General features: G+C 37.3%; 1 protein-coding gene across 1 annotated transcript in view; it reads left to right on the top strand.

Annotated features, from left to right (window-relative positions):
• The window catches only part of CYP4V2 (cytochrome P450 family 4 subfamily V member 2), a 34,791-nt gene extending 17,480 nt beyond the window's left edge, over positions 1-17,311 (top strand). Inside the window, exons 6-11 of the mRNA XM_069095651.1 lie at positions 6,069-6,195; positions 8,297-8,476; positions 10,377-10,479; positions 11,398-11,532; positions 11,635-11,814; positions 15,807-17,311. Coding sequence (XP_068951752.1) covers positions 6,069-6,195; positions 8,297-8,476; positions 10,377-10,479; positions 11,398-11,532; positions 11,635-11,814; positions 15,807-15,967 — 886 coding nt within the window. The 3' untranslated portion in view covers positions 15,968-17,311. The remainder of the gene's footprint in view (positions 1-6,068; positions 6,196-8,296; positions 8,477-10,376; positions 10,480-11,397; positions 11,533-11,634; positions 11,815-15,806) is intronic.
• The last annotated feature ends 291 nt before the right edge of the window (positions 17,312-17,602 follow it).

Genomic DNA, 17,602 nt, shown 5'->3' with positions numbered 1-17,602 from the left:
CTGCCTTTTGGCAGTCAGGTGAAGCCTATGGATCCCTTCTCACGACCATGTTTTTAAATTGATAAATTGGAATATATAATAATACAAAGAAAACCAACATGCTGAAATACATTTATGAAAATGGATGTTTTAAAAAATTCATAGGGCCAAGTTCAGAACTTCTGGAGTAGAAGAAGGCTAAGGAGGGAAACCTTGGAAAGCATATTCAGTTGAGGAATGGAAAAGGGAAGGAAGGAACATACTAAATACTGTTAAACTGTAAGCTTTTCTGGGTTTCCCAGGGTTGGGACAAATTATTTCTCCTCATTGACAAAATAGCTGAGTTCAGAGGATTTTCTCCTTTCCCTGACTCTGTTAAATGAATCCTGTTCACGTATAACTTGAAGGTAAGAAATGGGATGAAGATCTTAGAAGATCAGTGGTTATAAGAGTGATAATAATAACAATATAGCACCTACTATGTGCCAGGGATTATGCTAAACTCTTTAAAAATTCATCTCATTTGAACTTTACAACAAACCTGGGAGGTAGGTGCTATTATTATCCCCATTTTACAGTTGGAGAAACTGAGTCAGAAAGCAGCTAAGTAACTTGTGCAGGGTCACACAGAGCTCATAAGTCTCTGAGGCTGGATCTGGACTCATTTTCCTGATGCCAAGCCTGGTATTCTGTCCATGTTTATCCTTTTCTTAGTAATTATAAGTTAGTAACTACAGTAACTATATATTATAACTATAAGTAATTATATCTGCTGGGCCAATTACTACCTAGCAGTAGAAGTTGTGATGTAAAAGTGACTCATTTAAAAAGTTCCTAGCTGGGAAAAAAGAATGGACCCTACTGAAGTCAGTGTGGTGGGTAGATAACAGGAAGATCTGGGTCAAGTTCTGCTTCTGACATATGTTGCCTATGCGGGCAAATCAATTAACCTTTTAGTATCCCAGGCAAATTTCTATGTTGCAAAATATATGCTGATACTCCTTGGCAGAGATAGTTTCCTCACTGGTAGTTCACTGTGCCAGTGAAATGAGTACCTCCAAAATGGAATCATTCTTTTTTTAAAGATGTTTTTTCTTCTTCACTCAAAAAGCTGTTAACAACACCAAAAGTTTGAGAAATGCATTTGTCTTCAAAATATATTGCAGTAGCTTATACAGAATTTTCACAGAAAAGGACATTTTGCAATGTGAAACAATGACATAAGGAATGGAAAGGATATTGGACTTGGTATCTGCTGGAATCCATGGGTTCAATGACCTGATCTGATACTGATTAGCTGCTGACCTATGGCACATTGCTTAGACTCTCTGACCTGCAGTGTCCTCACCTAGAAAATGAAGGGGTCAGATTAAGTGACCTCCAAGTTTCCATCCATGTCAGAATTTCTTTGGTTGCCTGATTCTGTGATGTTTCAAGAAGTAAACCTTGTCCATGACATCTATAAAATGGGTAGCTTTTTAAAAAAAATTTGGGTAATTAATAATCAGTTTATTAGCTAGGCTATCTAATATTCAATAAATTGATGGTCAGTGCTTTCTCTTGGTAACCAAAGATACCTAATGGAGACACTGAATGCCTTAAATTTTTTTCTTTTTTTGAAAGAGAATGCACCTACAGGAGAAATCAGCCCTGATTGGTGGACATTTTTTTTTCATTCATAAGAATTTTACCTGATGTAAAGTAATCATCACAATAATGAAGTCAAAAGACCATAGAAACTGTCTCGATCAGTGAACAATGTTTCTCTATGGCATATAGTCAAAGACAACCCTTTAATATGAACATATTAATAAAATTTTAGGGAGGATCATGGTTGATTGTGAGATGTATTACATTATACAACAGTGAGCATCTAGGATAAACAAATTTATAGAAAGATGGTGTGTAATCCAATCAAGCTAGGTTATCCCAAGAGTATGGAGGGATAAAATTGGAAGCAGCATAAGAAGCTTAAAAAATGCAAAAGATCCTTCAAGATTTCCATAGCAAACTATTTTCTGCAATAATGACATCTCCTTATTTGGACATCTTAGTCTCTCATTGATAGCCATGTGAGGAAGTAGAAATGACACTAAAGGAAATAAATCCAGAGAGTCAGATCTAGAAGAGTAGCTGGACAAGCATAAATGGCACTGAGAATGTCCTTGAGAGGGATAACACCATTTTGATGGTGTTGATGGATTGAGTCTCAACCTATCTTCTCATGCTTCTCTTGCTTCTTGTATCTGAATGTCAAATTTTCTATTCAGCTCTGGTTTTTTCAGCAAGAATGCTTGAAAGTCCTCTATTCCACTGAATAACCATATTTTCCCCTGAAACATGATATTCAGTTTTGCTGGGTAGGTGACTCTTGGTTTTAATCCCAGCTCCTTTGACCTCCGGAATATCATATTCCAGGCCCATTGATCCCTCAGTGTAGAAGCTGCCAGATCCTGGGTTATCCTGATTGCATTTCCACAATATTCAAATTGTTTCTTCCTGGCTGCCTGTAATATTCTTTCCTTAATCTGGGAATTCCGGAACCTGGCTATAAGACTCCTAGGAGTTTTCTTTTGGGGATCTTTTTAGGAGGTGATCGGTGGATTCTTTCAACCTCTATTTTGCCCTCTGGTTCTAAAACATCAGGGCAGTTTCCTTTGAAAACTTCCTGGAGGATGATTTCTAGGTTCTTACTTTGATCATGGCTTTCAGGTAGTCCAATAATTTTTAAATTATCTCTCCTGGTTCTATTTTCCAGGTCAGTGGTTTTTCCCATGAGATATTTCACATTGCCTTCTATTCTTTCATTTGTTTGGATCTGTTTAACAGCATCTTGATTTCTCATAAAGTCATTAGCTTCCATTTACTCCAATCTAATTCTGAAGCAATGATTTTCCTCATTGAGCTTTTGAGATTCTTTTTCCATCTGGCAAATTCAGCTTTTTAAGGTATTCTTTTCCTCATTGCCTTTTTGAGCCTCTTTTGCCATTTGAGTTAGTCTATTTTTTAAGGTGTTATTTTCCTCAGTTAGGCTGTTGACTCTCATTTCATAATTTTCTTGCATCGTTCTCATTTCTCTTCCCAATTTTCCCTCCACTTCTCTTATCTGCTTCTTAAGGTCCTCTATGGCCTGTAACCAGCTCTTATTTTCCTTTGAAGCTCTTGGTGCAGGAGTTCTAACTTCACTGTCTTCTTCCTGTTCCATGCTTTGCTCCTTTTTTTCCCCAAAATAGGAGTCTAATGTTGAAATCTTCTGTCTGCTTTGTTTCCTTTGCCTGGTCAAGTTGCCCCTCAGTCACTTGACCCCTGGGCTTTTTGCCACAGTAGGACTCTGCCACCAGACAGGGGAGCTTTCGTCCCAAACTCTGGGGTTTTCTCAGCTGCCGGAGGTATTAGATGGGTGTCCTATCTGAGGTCTTCACACTCTGGCAAGCTGGACACACCCCAGGACCTACACCATAGACTGCAATCCAGATCCAAGAAGGTTAAAGCAAGAACGATTTCCCCTCAGACTGGTGCTTGGTCCCCCTACACTCTGCAGGCCAGGAGCTGAAGCTGCCATGTGGCTCGGGCTGGCTGTGCCGGTATCTCAGCAGCTTCTCGCCCTGGGGGCAAAAGCCATGCACTCCACTTACTGGGTCCCAAAGTCCAGACTGCACTGACCTCTCACTTTTTCCTTCATATCTATGTGTTGATAAATCTGGAAATGGCCACAGCTGCTGCTGATCTGGAGTCCCTCTGGCTGGTGGCTGGTCAGGCCTGCCCTGGGGCTAAAGCCTCGGCATGGGGCTAGGCTCGGCTCCCAGAACACTGCTCTGGCTGATTCCTGCTGGCCTGCTGGGCTGTTCTCAGTGGGAGGCTAACTTCTCTGTATCATTTTGTGGGTTCTGCAGCTCCAAAGTTTGTTTAGAGTCCCCTTTTTACATGGATTGGGGAAGGTGGGAGCTGAAACAGCAGGGAGGTTCTATTTCTACTCAGCCATCTTGACTCCGCCCCCATGGGTAGCTTTTTTATACTTGTGATTGTCACTGGCCTCTTGTCATAGACAAATGAGTGTCATAGTGGGTGGGATGAGTTCTAACTGGGTGGTTGTTATTCTTGGCCTTTGGGGTATTTCTTTGAATGTCTGCTGAGCAAAGTTGATTCTTGATTTCTCATAAAATCATTAGCTTCCACTTGTCCAATTCTAACTTCCAAAGAGTTGTTTTCCTTAGTTAGCTTTTGTACTTCCCTCTTCATTTGGCCAGTTCTTTAGTGGATTTTTGTATTTCTTTTTCCATTTGGCCACTTTTACATTTTAAGCAGTTGTTTTCTTTTTTCAAGCTACTGACATTTTTCATAATTCTCTTGAATCACTCTCATTTCCTTTCCCAATTTATCTTCTACCTCTCTTTTATGATTTTTAAGCTCTTTCATGAGTTCATTCTGGGTTTGAGACCACTTCCTGTTTTAGTTTGGGGCTTTGCCCATAGGTGTTTTTACATTTTTACTCTCTTCTGAATTTGTGTCTTGATCTTCTCTGTCACTGTAATGTCATTCTATGGTTAGATTCTTTTTTTTGTTGGTTTTTCCTCATTTTGGGGAAGAGGGGTCTTTTTTCCTTCTTTTAAATTTGATCTTTGCTCCTGGGACAGAAGGGGCATTGTCTCAGACTTCTTATGCCAGGGACTGCAGGCTCTGGCTGTTTACCTGGTGCTGCACTGATGTTGTCCTGAGGCTCATAGTAAACCCTCCTGGAGGACATGGGGTGGGGGTAGGACTGGCTAGTACTTCTGGACATTGTAAGGGTTTGGCAGCTTACCTGGTCCTGAGCCAGGGTCCTAGTGCTCTTGTCTGGTATGTGCTAAGGCCAGTGGAATGCTTCTTCTTTTTCTTGGGGCTACACTGAAGCACATGATGATCTGGCCACTGAAGGTTGCCTGTTTCTCCAGGGCTATGCTGAAGCACATGGTGGTTGTGGGACCTGGTATTTGGCCCTTCCCCTGGTGTTTGCCTATTCAACCACACTGGGGCTCAGGATTTCCTGATAGTTTTCTGAGGTGGTGCTTGCTGGGCACCTCCTGTCCTAGAGTATATTCCCCTTTTACCCAAGTGAGACAGACCTTTTGTTCCTATTTTTCAAGTCTCTTGGGCTAAAAGATTGTTTCATCCCATCTTTTTCCTGGTTCTGCAGTTCCAGGATTTGTTTTGGGGCACTATTTTATTGTTGTGTGGAGGTAAATATGGGAGAGTTACAGTAATTTACTTACTCCACCATCCTGGTACCCAGAAATGAGTAATTTGTGTCTTAACCCTATTGAAAAAGGTGGAGAGAATGAGCCAATAATAATAACAGTGCAGGTTGACATTTATTTAGTATTTGATTATTTGCAAAATTCTTTCTGTATATCTAATACTAACAATGACCTTGTGAAATACTATTGTTATCAACACAACCTTTTTATAAATAAAAACAAAAGAATTTCATAGAATGATGAAAGATTTCTCAAATGCAAATCCTAATTATAAACAATTTGATTAATAATAAACTGACTTCATTCATGGATTTGATATCCAAAACACATTCTAGTCTGAATAGCTTTCTTCCAAGTGGCTTGAACTAGTGATGAGCTTAACATAATAATAATAATAATAATAATAATAATAATAACTATTATTATTATTATTATAGCTAGCATTTATATGGCACTTTAAAATTTAAAAATCACTTTACGAATGTCATCTGATTTTATCCTCATAACAATCCCCATTTTACAATTGAGGAAATTGAAGTAGACAGAGGTTAAATGACTTACCCAGGGTCACATAGCTAGTAAATGTCTGAGGCTAGATTTAAACTCAGATCTTCCTGATGCCAGGCCTGGTGCTCTATCCATGTTTATCCTTCACTTCATAACTTTAAGTTAATAACTATAGTAACTATATACTTATAACCTAGTTATAACTTAGTAACTATAAGTAATTAGCATTCAAGATCTATAATGGAATGTGATGATAATGCCATCTGGGTACTACTTTGAAGGCTTCTTGTTGGATTCCATTCTAATCTCCATCTTAACAGTTTCATTTTTTAAAATCTTTGATTGTAGGATGACTGATATAATATTTCGCAGAATGAAGTTGCCTTGGCTTTGGCTTGACTTGTCATATCTTTTGTTTAAAGAAGGATGGGAACACAAGAGAAGTTTAAAAATCCTGCATGATTTCACAGACAAAGTATGTTTCTTCTCCCCTCCCCTCCCATCCCATTTTGATAGTATCCTGAATCCTACAGGAGACAATAACATTAAATAGAATAAATTAAATAGGCATTCAGATTAAAATCTGTTGCAGGAAGTATAGATAGTTTTCAGAGGCAATAGAATTTGTATTTTCCAGTTATGTTGTGCTACTTGAGAAAGTATTCAAGTTCTAAAATGAAATAACTGGTATAAGGAAACTAAAAAAAATATAACAAGAGAGATAGTTACACCTTTGAAATGTACTTCACTTTATGTAAAATGTATGGATCTGAAAAACTGAATGTTAGTTGATTTGAGTGGAGTAAGGAAGAGGTGCTACATCAAATTACATTTTAAATATCACAGAAAAAGTATCTAAAGAATTTTTTATTATGGATTCTTATCTAAAGTAAGCAGTTGTCATCTTGATTTATGCTTAGTATAAATCTATCTTTTCATATATTTGGATTGCTGATGGTTTCATTCATCCATTTTACTGTTGCTAGATCATCTAACTAGGTAACCAGTTAATAGATATTCTATGGAAAAGCAATTGATTTTACTTGCTTGGAATGAATTTTTGTAACTTAATATTATCTCACAAACTGTTCCTGGACATAATCTTTTGAAGGAAGGAAGGGAGGAAATGAATGAAAGGGAAGAAGGGGAAGAAAGGAAAAAAGGAAGAGAGGGATGGAATAAGTCTTTATTAAGTGCCCATTATGTGTCAAGATACTGTGCTAAGACTTGGGATACAAATACAAACAAAAGAAAGATGGTCCCTACCCATGAGTAGCTTCCATTCTAATGAGGTCGAAACCTAATGGGGAAAGTCAACACACAAAAGAGGAAGAGAGAGGCAGAGACAGAGACAGAGGCAGAGACAGAGACACAGAGAGAGATACCTGGCTCAGGGGCATGGTTTTGAAGTCCAAAAAATCAGGAACAGGGTCAGGAGAAAATAGATGGTCCAGGAGGATCTCACTATTGGGAGAAGGGGAAAAGACCTGGTGAAGGAATAGTGCAGGGTGAACCTCCTGCAGGGTTGGTAGGCTATTCCAGTGTAAGGTAGCACCATGCTCTGAGGACAGTTCCAGGATGAACCATCAATAGAGAAGACCTGATACTGAAATCCAGAAGGTCAGGGACAGAGACTGGAGGAGAATGAATGAACTTTTAAGGTTGTGTTAAAATGTTTATTTGTATCTTTTGTTTTTATATCATCTTTATTTACAAATAGATTTCCTCTTCTCCTCTCCACCGATGCATCCCTTATAACAAAGAATAAAAAAGAAAGGGAAAAAAGCAGTTCAGCAAAACAAATTTGCCTATGAACTAAGTCTGAAAGAACATACAGTTTTGACACCTACAGTCCCTTACCTGTACTAAAAAGGGATAAAAGTGCAGTTTCTCTTCTCTGCTTCAGGGCCAACCTTAATCATTATAATTATTGCACATGTGTGCATGCAAACACACATATACATACACACAAACAAAACTCTGTGTGTATGCTTGATGTGTATGTGTGAGAATTTTAAAATTTACAAAATGTTTTCCTCATAACAATCCTATGAGATATATACTACACAGTATGAGTATGTATAGCATATCTTACAGATGAGGAAACTGAGGTGTGGAGTGTGTGAGTTGTCTTATGGTGTCAGACTCAAGACTGAGTTTTGATTTCAAGATTTGCTTCCTTTTGATAGGATCATACTTGCTTTTTATGGAGTCACATTAACATTTCCATAGTAATTTTCATTCTTTCTCCCTAGTAGAATAGAAGCTTTCTGAGTTCAGAGACTGAGGAATTTTTTTTTTTTTTTGGTTTTTGCCTCTGTATGTTTAGTGCTGTCGCATAGCTGATATTCAGTAATGCGTATTGGACTCCACTGAATAATACATTGGACCTATATCCTCTTGTTGGGGAAAATGGTAAATGTGATGAGACCTAAAATTTGGGTTTTTGGAAGAGTCTCTAAGGAAAAGCTGCCATGATACAGCTTGGGGCCTTCTGAAGCCATCGATTCTTCTGCAGGAAAGTTGTTAAACTGCAGAATGTATAAAAACAAGGATTTTTCCCTCCTAATATAAAGGTTATTGAAGAACGAGCCAAACAAATGAAGGAAAATGAGACACAGAAGAATGGTGACATGAAACCAAAAAACCTCAAGCGGCAGGCTTTTCTAGACTTGCTTTTAAATACAACTGATGAAGATGGGAATGCACTAAGTTATCAGGACATTCGAGAAGAAGTTGATACTTTCATGTTTGAAGTAAGCTGTCATATCATGGGGCTTTCCAAATACTATTGAAGAGATTCTTAGCATATGTAGTATTATTCCAAACCGATAACAACATTTTTTCTGGATTTTCTTATATCACTAGGATAGAGACTGTATTAGATTATTTTAAAAATTTCCCCTCATTTGCTTTTTTAAAAAAATAAAGTAATATGAGCCTTTGATATATGTGAGCCTTGTGATACACACACAGATACATATATGTGTATGTGTGTGCATATAAGATATATATATATGGAGAGAAAGAGATACACACATATACGTTATTGTTGTTGAGTCATTTCCATGGTGTCCAACTCTTGTGACCCCATTTGGGGTTTTCTTGGTAAAGATACTGGTCTGGTTTGACATTTCCTTCTCAAGCTCATTTTACAAATGAGGGAACTGAGGAAAACAGGGTCAAGTGACTTACCCAGAGTCACATAGCTACTAAATGTCTGAGGCTGGATTTGAACTCATGAAGATGCATCTTCCTGATTTCAAACCTAGTATTCTATCCACTGTGCCACCTAGCTACTCATAAGCAAGCATACATACATACATATACGTGTCAACAACAAATGTGTGTATATACGTATGCATGTATATACATATAAGTGTGTGTATACACACAACAAATGTGTGTGCATGCATATATGTGTGTATCTATCTACCATCTATCTATCTATCTATCTATCTATCTATCTATATCTTTATATCTCAAATCCATTTGTATTCTGTCTTGGATCAATTTCCCTGCCAAATCCAGGAAAGTACATTAAGGAATATAATGTCAAGAAACCTTCCCTAAATAAGTTGAAAAGGAGTTCCAAATTCTTTGATCAGAGGATAGTTGCTGTGTGGAATACCCAGAAAAGTCTTAAACTCAGCTATATAAAGATACAAGCACAGGTTGACTCAGCAGATTAAAAATGATTTTTTGTCATACATCCACCAATATTCCTCCTTTAGAGTGATAAGCTTTTAAAACCTGAGATTTATCCAAAAAAGGAAAGAAAATATTGTCTTCTTTTTTCTTAATCAAATATATACCATGTTATCTTAGATTGATAAAATAAGGTGGTTTTTTTCCTGAGGAACATAAAAGTTCCTTCCTTTGTGTAAAACTGTTGCTAGTTGATAGTTCTGAAAGTAGTAGATGGAGGGTAATATTGATGATACCTCCAGTGAAAGACTGAGAAACAACTGTCAGGTAGATAGGAGTAGAGCACAATCTCAGGGAGGAAAAAATATCTTTAGAGGTCAGTGGTGTCAGGTGTGTGGCAGACAATTAAAGGGGAATGAGAACTGAGAAAAGGCCATCAGATCTGGCTATTGGAAAGGCCATTGGTAACTTTGGAGAAGGCAGTTTCAATTGAATGATGAGGTCAGAAACCGGATTACAAAGTATTGAGAAGTATGTGAAAGGAAAGGAATGGAGACAGTGAATGAGATTGTTTTTCTAAGAGGTCAACTCAGAAATAAGAAGAAATAAAGGGCAATAGCTAGAGGGTATGCTAGATCATAGTGAAGGTTTATAAAGAAGGGTAGAGAATTGGGCAAATTTGTAAGCATCGAGGAAGAAGCCACTAGGTAGGGAAAGGCTAAAGATTAGTGAGATGAGATAATAGTGGGGGTGGCCAGCTAGAGAAGATAGGGGATGGGATGGAATAAAGGGCACATATAGGAGGCATTGGTCTTGGTGAGAAGTGCCACCTCTTCATCAAGGACTAAGTCATAGTATTAGAGTTGTTATTGATTTCTGCATTTAATTATATTTTATTCTTTTCCTTGTCGTACTCCACCTGAAATAGCATTATAAGACAATTTTTGTGCTTCTGCCTTCTCTCTTTTCCTCCTCATTGTCCACCATCATTTTAATTTTTCTCCTTAGGGTCATGACACCACAGCAACAGCTATGAACTGGGTCATTTACTTATTAGGTTCCTACCCAGAAGTCCAGCGCAAGGTACACAATGAACTGGATGAAGTCTTTGGTATGTTAGATTTATTCACTTATTAGTTGACCTAGCAGTATAAAGCTGATGTATATGCCTATATTCCTACTTGGGAAAATGAATGCCATCCTTGGATTACATGATCATAAATTGAAAGCTGGGTAGGACCCTAAGGTCATCCAGTCCAGTCCCTCATTTTACAGGTGGAGAAACTGAGGAAAAGAAACAGATAGTCCACTTCATGAGGACTCCTGATATAACATGAACCACAGATCTGTTCTGACAACTAGTCTCATGGCCTGTAATGGAGGCATACTTGAGAGACTAGGAAAGGTCTTAGTGTTATCAAGAAAGCAGCTGAAACTGACCTTATGGTGAAGAATTATTATCTAGACCTTAGGTGAATTTTGTTTCTAGACCTCAGGCAGTTTTCAGCTCAGTACAATGTACAAGGACTTTTCGAGAAGAGTAGACAGTGATGAGGAATAAAAACAAAGATGAAAATTAACCCAGAAAACAGAATCCCCAGAGCTACTTTACTGTACCACAAAGAGACTTCACTATTCCCTTTCTCTCGCTTCTTCCAGTATCATCAGCCATATAACCACAATATAAGATCTAGCTTAAGAATACTAACCTCAAGGCCTTTATCAGCTACCAATAGACAATCTCAGGATGGGAGAGAGGTTGGTGCCATCGTTTGGGTTTTTTTGGCTATAACTCATGCCTTTTCAAAAGATGAACTATCCTGTGTTTTTGATTATGATAACATAATGCTATTATTCCTGTCCCTATCTGTGTTCTAGAATAATTACTTTATGCTGATTTTTAATTTAATATTTTATTAGCCATGTCTTATTCTTTGAGTATTTAGCTTTATGCATTATTAATTTATACCCCTTTAATGCATTTATTCATTTTAACTGAGGTTTTTTTTTTGGTTGTTTTTTAAACAAGGAAAATCTGACCGCCCTGTTACAGTGGATGATCTGAAAAAACTTAAATATTTGGAATGTGTCATCAAGGAGACCCTTCGCCTCTTTCCTTCTGTTCCTTTTTTTGCCCGTACTCTTAATTCAGATTGCTTTATTGGTAAGCATCTCATGTTTAGGCTGAGAGGGGAACAAACTATGGCTAGTTTGCTCCTGTCAGCAGTAGGCTGTCATTTGTGTCTCTTTTGTTCTTTCCATGTAGCTGGTTACAAGGTTCCAAAAGGGACAGAAGCGATTGTCTTACCCTATTCCCTGCACAGAGATCCAAAGCACTTTCCAGACCCTGAGGACTTCCAGCCTGAACGATTCTTTCCTGAGAATGCTCAAGGACGCCATCCTTATGCTTATGTTCCATTTTCTGCTGGACCCAGAAACTGTATTGGTATGTATAGTATCTGAATTAGAATGAAATGTGAATTAAAATTTGAAACTTGTGAAAGTCCTTTTTGTGGGTATCACACTATTACTTTGCCATCTCACCATGCTAAAAACCAAATCTGAAATCTAGTAGTAGTAGTAGTATTAGTAGAAGAAGTAGTAGTAATAGTAGTAGTAGTAATATTAGTAGAAGTAGTAGTAATAGTAGTAGTAGTAATCATAGTAGTAGTAGTAGTAGTTATAAGGACCAGCAGCAGCATTTATATAGCACTTCTTTTTGTTGTTGCTCTGTCATTTCAGTCGTGTCTAACTCTTTGTTTCACTCATTGATTTTATCAGAGGCTAACTTTAGAGTTCCAAAGAAAAAGTCAAGGTTAGGAAGAACTATTAATTTACTAGGATTGGAACTGAAGAATCTCTTTAACTTCTATCTTCTAGTGATAGTGGCAAAATTTGTTTGCAAGGGCTTCATGTTAAGGAAATGCTATTTCCTCTGTCACTAGAGGAATTGAAATAAATTTCATTTTCTTTTCTATCTGCAATATTGATTCTTTTTTTTTTAGTTCCTCAAATACTTTTGAAAGGAAACTATTATTTGCTAAGTATGTCAGAGTGGTGTGGGAAAAAAGGTGGATGGAATGTTGCTACTGATATAAGAAGATGGGAAAGCACAGGATAATGGGAAAACATTCTTATTTCTAAAAGAAAAATCTGTCAAGTTGAGATTTCTAGTCTGCTGGAAAAGGGCATTTGTGGAGGAAACACCTTCAATGGTTCCTGTATGGACACACAGGTTGGGTAGGGATTAGGAAGGGTAAGTGATTGCAGATACCCCCAAAACAAGTGAGCATATTTCACTCAACAGTCACAACAGGAAGATAAGGACACACACACACAGACACACACATACAAAATAACAACTCTTCTCCAAGTCACAATAATGAACTATAAATACAGGGTGTCCCAGAAACCTTAGTTCAAGTTTATTCTACTAAACGTTTAAACTGCATCGAGACTTTTGGGACACCTTGTCTTCAAAACCATTTATCAAGTGATTTTATTAATTAAGTAGACATACTAATGTATATTTAAAACATGATTAACAGAATTAATTTATCAGCTGTCATTTAGAATTTGAACAATGTGTCAAACTATTTTTAAAGAGTTAGACATGGATAAGAACTAATTATTCGCATTTAAGTTCAGTGACTATTAAACATGTGACTATTATATGTGATATATAACAATGTAACACAACATTATGTAACATAATATAGTATAGTATGATAATATAACATCTTCATATGAGGATACAGTATAATATAATTCAGTTATATGATATACAGTCATTTCAGTCATGTTCAACTCTTTGTGACCTATTTGGGGTTTTCTAGGCAAAGATATTGGAGTGGTTTGTCATTAGCTCATTTTACAGATGAGAAAACTGAGGCAAATAGGATGAAGTGACTTGCCCAGGGTCACGCAGTTACCATGTTTCCCCGATAATAAGACACTGTCTTATTAATTTTTTGGACAGAAAAACACCAGAGGGCTTATTTTCAGGGGAGGGCTTATTTTAATGAACATTGACAGAAATTTTAATAAACAGGTAAATGTGAACAAAAAAATGTACCTTTATTCAATAAGCAAATCACTGGGGAAGAACAGGATGACATGCTCACTGCTGCAGCTCTGATTGGATGCAGCTCAGAGCGTGGTGTGCTTTTCACCTGGGCGGGGGGGGACGGTGCATACAGAGGGTACCGTAATGTAGCATGTAGTGCAGGGGATCACCTTCACTACAGTAGCAATCTCAATAGGGCTTATTTTCAGGGGAGGGCTTATTTTAGAGGAATCTTACACAGTAAGGGGAGGGCTTATTTTCGGGATAGGTCTTATTATCGGGGAAACACGGTAGTAGTCTTCCTGACTCCAGGACTAGTGCTCCACCCTTCTGCCCAATTATATGATTTGACTTTTGTTTTTTTTTGTTTTTTCACTTGTGTCTGACTCTTCATGACCCCACCTGTGGTTTTCTTGGCAAGGATACTGGAGTGGTTTGCCATTTCCTTCTCTAGCTCATATTATAGATGAGAAACTGAGGCAATCAGGGTTAAGTGACTTTTCTAGGGTCACACAACTAGTAAGTGTCTGAGGCCAGATTTGAATTCAGGGAGATAAGTCTTCCTGACTCCAGGCCTGGCACTCAATTCACTGTGACATTTAGTTGCCCTATATACTAACTATAACTAACTAACTAAGTAACTAACTAACTAACTAATTATATATATATATATATATATATATATATATATATGTGTGTGTGTGTGTGTGTGTGTATACTTATAATTATATAATTTAATATAATTGATATATAAAATATGATATAACATAATACAATATAATATAGTATATCATGTTATATTATAACACGCATAGCAAAGCATAGCATTGTATAGTATAGATAATAAAATTCCCAATTGTACTATATTATTTAGCTCCAAACTTTGTCTTCTATTTCCTCTATGTCCTTAATGCCATCTAGCACTATGTATATGTATATTTAAGAAGCATGCCTTGGTTGTCTATATAGAAAATATTCATTAAGAAAATCATATCAGAGGTGACTAGGTAGCACAGTGAATAGAGCACCAGCCCTGGAATCAGGAGAACCTGAGTTCAAATCCAGCCTCTACACTTATCACTTACTAACTGTGTGACCTTGGGCAAGTCACTTAACTTCAATTGCCCTGCCCTCCCCCCTCCAAAAATCAAAAAATTTAAAAAAAGAAAATAATATCAGAATACAGTGGATTGATGTGATTCAGTTCAATAATCATTTATTAACTGCTTCTGATATGCTCGTGAAGGTGAGACTGGGTCTTTTCCCTCATGGAATTTCCAGTCTAGCATGGGGAGTAAATACACCAACAAAGTCCTGAGGTTAAAGGTTTTTATCAATTGGGAGGATTCAATCAATTAAGCAACAGTCATTTACAAAGATTTATTTCTATGTGCCTGGAATTTCCACTGACTGAGAAATGCTTCTAGGAAGAGGTGATGACAGACCCTCTTTTCCTCCTCCCCAAAACTGCCAGATTGATATTTCCAAACACATTCTGAATATCCTTACTCTTGGAAAAGCTCCAGTGACTCCCTGTGGACACTGTAGTAAAATGCAAGCTTATAAGCCTGGCAGGTACAACTCTGCCCAACTTGGCTTCCACCTACCTTTCCCCTTCATAAACTCCATGTTCCATATAAATGGGAAAACCAGTAAGCTCTAGCTTCACTTTGATGTCCCATCACTTCTTTCTCTGTCTCTGCACCTGCTATCCCCCTCATACCTGGAATGTACCTACTTTCTTAACACTATGTCTTGGAATCCATAGAATTCTTCAGAGTTGACTTGGCTTAGCTAGTGACTCCTACCCTCCTTCACCTTTCCCAGTTCCTATAGTTGAAACCCCCCTCTCCCTATTCTGTTTTTATATTTACTTATTTGTGTTATATGGTGTCTCCAAGGACAGCTAGGTGATGCAATGGGTAAAACTCTAGACCCAGAGTCCATGAGATTGAATTCCAATGGGGCCTCAGATGCTTACCATTATATGAACTCGGGCAAGTCCTATAACCTCTGTCTGCCTCAGTTTCCTCATCTATAAAATGTGGATAATAATAGCACTTATCTCCCAGGGTTGTTGTGAAAATCAAATGAGATAATATTGTAAAAAGCAGTCTCTGGTATTTAATAAACACTTGTTCCCTTCTCCCCTATTTAGTTTTTGTCCCTAGATTCATATCTTCTAGCACATTGTCTTATACATAGTAGGCACTTTATAAATGATTATTGAACTGGTAGATATGTAGGGAATCAACAGGTAAAAGGAGGAGGGGAAGACATTTCAGATGTATCATACCTAAGATCATTGAGATCATTGAAACCTCTATCTGTGAATAAACTTTGAAGTGGTCATGTGTCTATTAAATTTTAAGGTCAGAAGTTTGCAATGATGGAAGAAAAGACTGTCATTTCCTGGGTGCTGAGGCGGTTTTGGATCGAATCCATTCAAAAAAGAGAAGAACTTTACCTGGTGGGAGAGATGATTCTTCGGCCGAAGAATGGCATCTGGATTAAGCTAAAGAGGAGAACATAGGAGGGAACCTCAAATTCGATCCATTGTATTAGAAATTCATCATTTAGCCTGAAAGAAGGAGAGGAGAGGAGAAGGGAGGGGGGGAGAGAGAGAGAGAGAGAGAGGGGGAGAGAGAGAGAGAGAGAGAGAGGGAGTGAGAGAGAGAGAGAGAGAGAGAGAGAGAAATTATACAATTCTTCATGATAATTTGTGGGTCCTCTGGTAGAGGACCCCTTTCAAAGGTGTGATCTGTCTGTTTTCATTGGCTTCAGAATTAAAGCTATGAAAATAAAGATTGGGCTTATCAACTATCAGTATAAAAGTTGGTAGTGACCACGTCCTTGAAATGTTTCCTTAGGTGATCATTCATGTCAATCGCAGGATGAATAGGTGACAAGTTCCCCAACCTAGGGAATACAAATTAATTTATCATTTGTTTATGGTCCACATAAATCAAACAAATCAACATTTTTTTTAAAAAAGAGAGAAATACTAACATTTAAGTTTTATTCTTCATAAAAGTATAGATGCTTAAGGAACCCCCTATTCTTTAAGTCAGTGATACTTTCACTGATAGGATACATCCTGAAGAATAGTTACAATTCCTTTGAGATGAAACATCTATTTTGTTTTGATATTAAAATAAAAACCATCCTAATATTTTGTTCTTTTGATCTAGGGGATTTTAAAATAATTTTGTGGATTTTAATAATTTTGCTTGCAGTAAAAATTATTTTAAGCACTTTATATTTTCAAAGCACTTAATAGTCTTTATTAGTTATTTATAATTTACATAAAGAAACAGAATTTTGAGAGCCAAAGGGGATCTTAGGGACGTCTGGCAATCTTCACCTCCCACCTCCCATCCAAGAAAGCCATCACTGAAAGGGAGCAAAAAGCTCTCTGAGGAACCAAAAACAAATGTCACAAAACAGATGCCTTAATGCCTGTATGTGCCTTTTTTTTAGTTTTATTGATTGTTACTCAGCACATAATTCTAATAAAATTGTTTTTCTAGCTTCTTAATCCACAGAAAGTCAGAAAGTGTGTGGTGCAAGAGGATCAAAATCCCAGTGACAGGTTCAGTGAAAGCATAAGAGAGTGAAACTAAGAAAGTAGACAAAAATATGCCAGATTGCCTTGCAGTTGAAAGGGAAATGCTTCAATCTTTGCTATTTGCAAGAGGAGTATTCAGTTAATGAATGTGTATAGATAAAAATGTAAGTGGAATGGTTTTCAGTCTAACATGGCTATGGTTATATACCTACTGAGTTGTCTAGTAATCATGTATGGGTTCTAAAATAGTAAAATAAAGGCACTGACTTTTGGAAATAAAGTTTTGCTATTTTTTTTTCAATTTCTAAACAGTTCTCTTTCTTTTATCTCTCCCACTTACTGAAAAAAAAGGAAAAAGAAAACCTTTGGAATAGATATTACTAGCTAATATTTACATGGTACCTACTGTGCCAGGCATTGTAAATGCTTTATAATCATTAACTCATTTGATAATGAGATAATAGCAACCTCACAACAACTTTGAGAGGTAGGCACTGTAATTAACCACTATTTTACAGATGAGAAAACTAAGGCAAATAGGTTAAACAACTTGTGCAGGGTCACATAGCTAGTAAACGTCTGAGGCCAGATCTGAACTCT

This window comes from Petaurus breviceps, unplaced genomic scaffold (genome assembly GCF_028583685.1).
Source record: "Petaurus breviceps papuanus isolate PSGF00001 unplaced genomic scaffold, PetGlider_PUasm1.0 126, whole genome shotgun sequence".
Classification (NCBI taxonomy): domain Eukaryota; kingdom Metazoa; phylum Chordata; class Mammalia; order Diprotodontia; family Petauridae; genus Petaurus; species Petaurus breviceps.
Note: the sequence above shows the minus strand (reverse complement) of the source record. Positions and strands in the feature narration are given on the sequence as shown.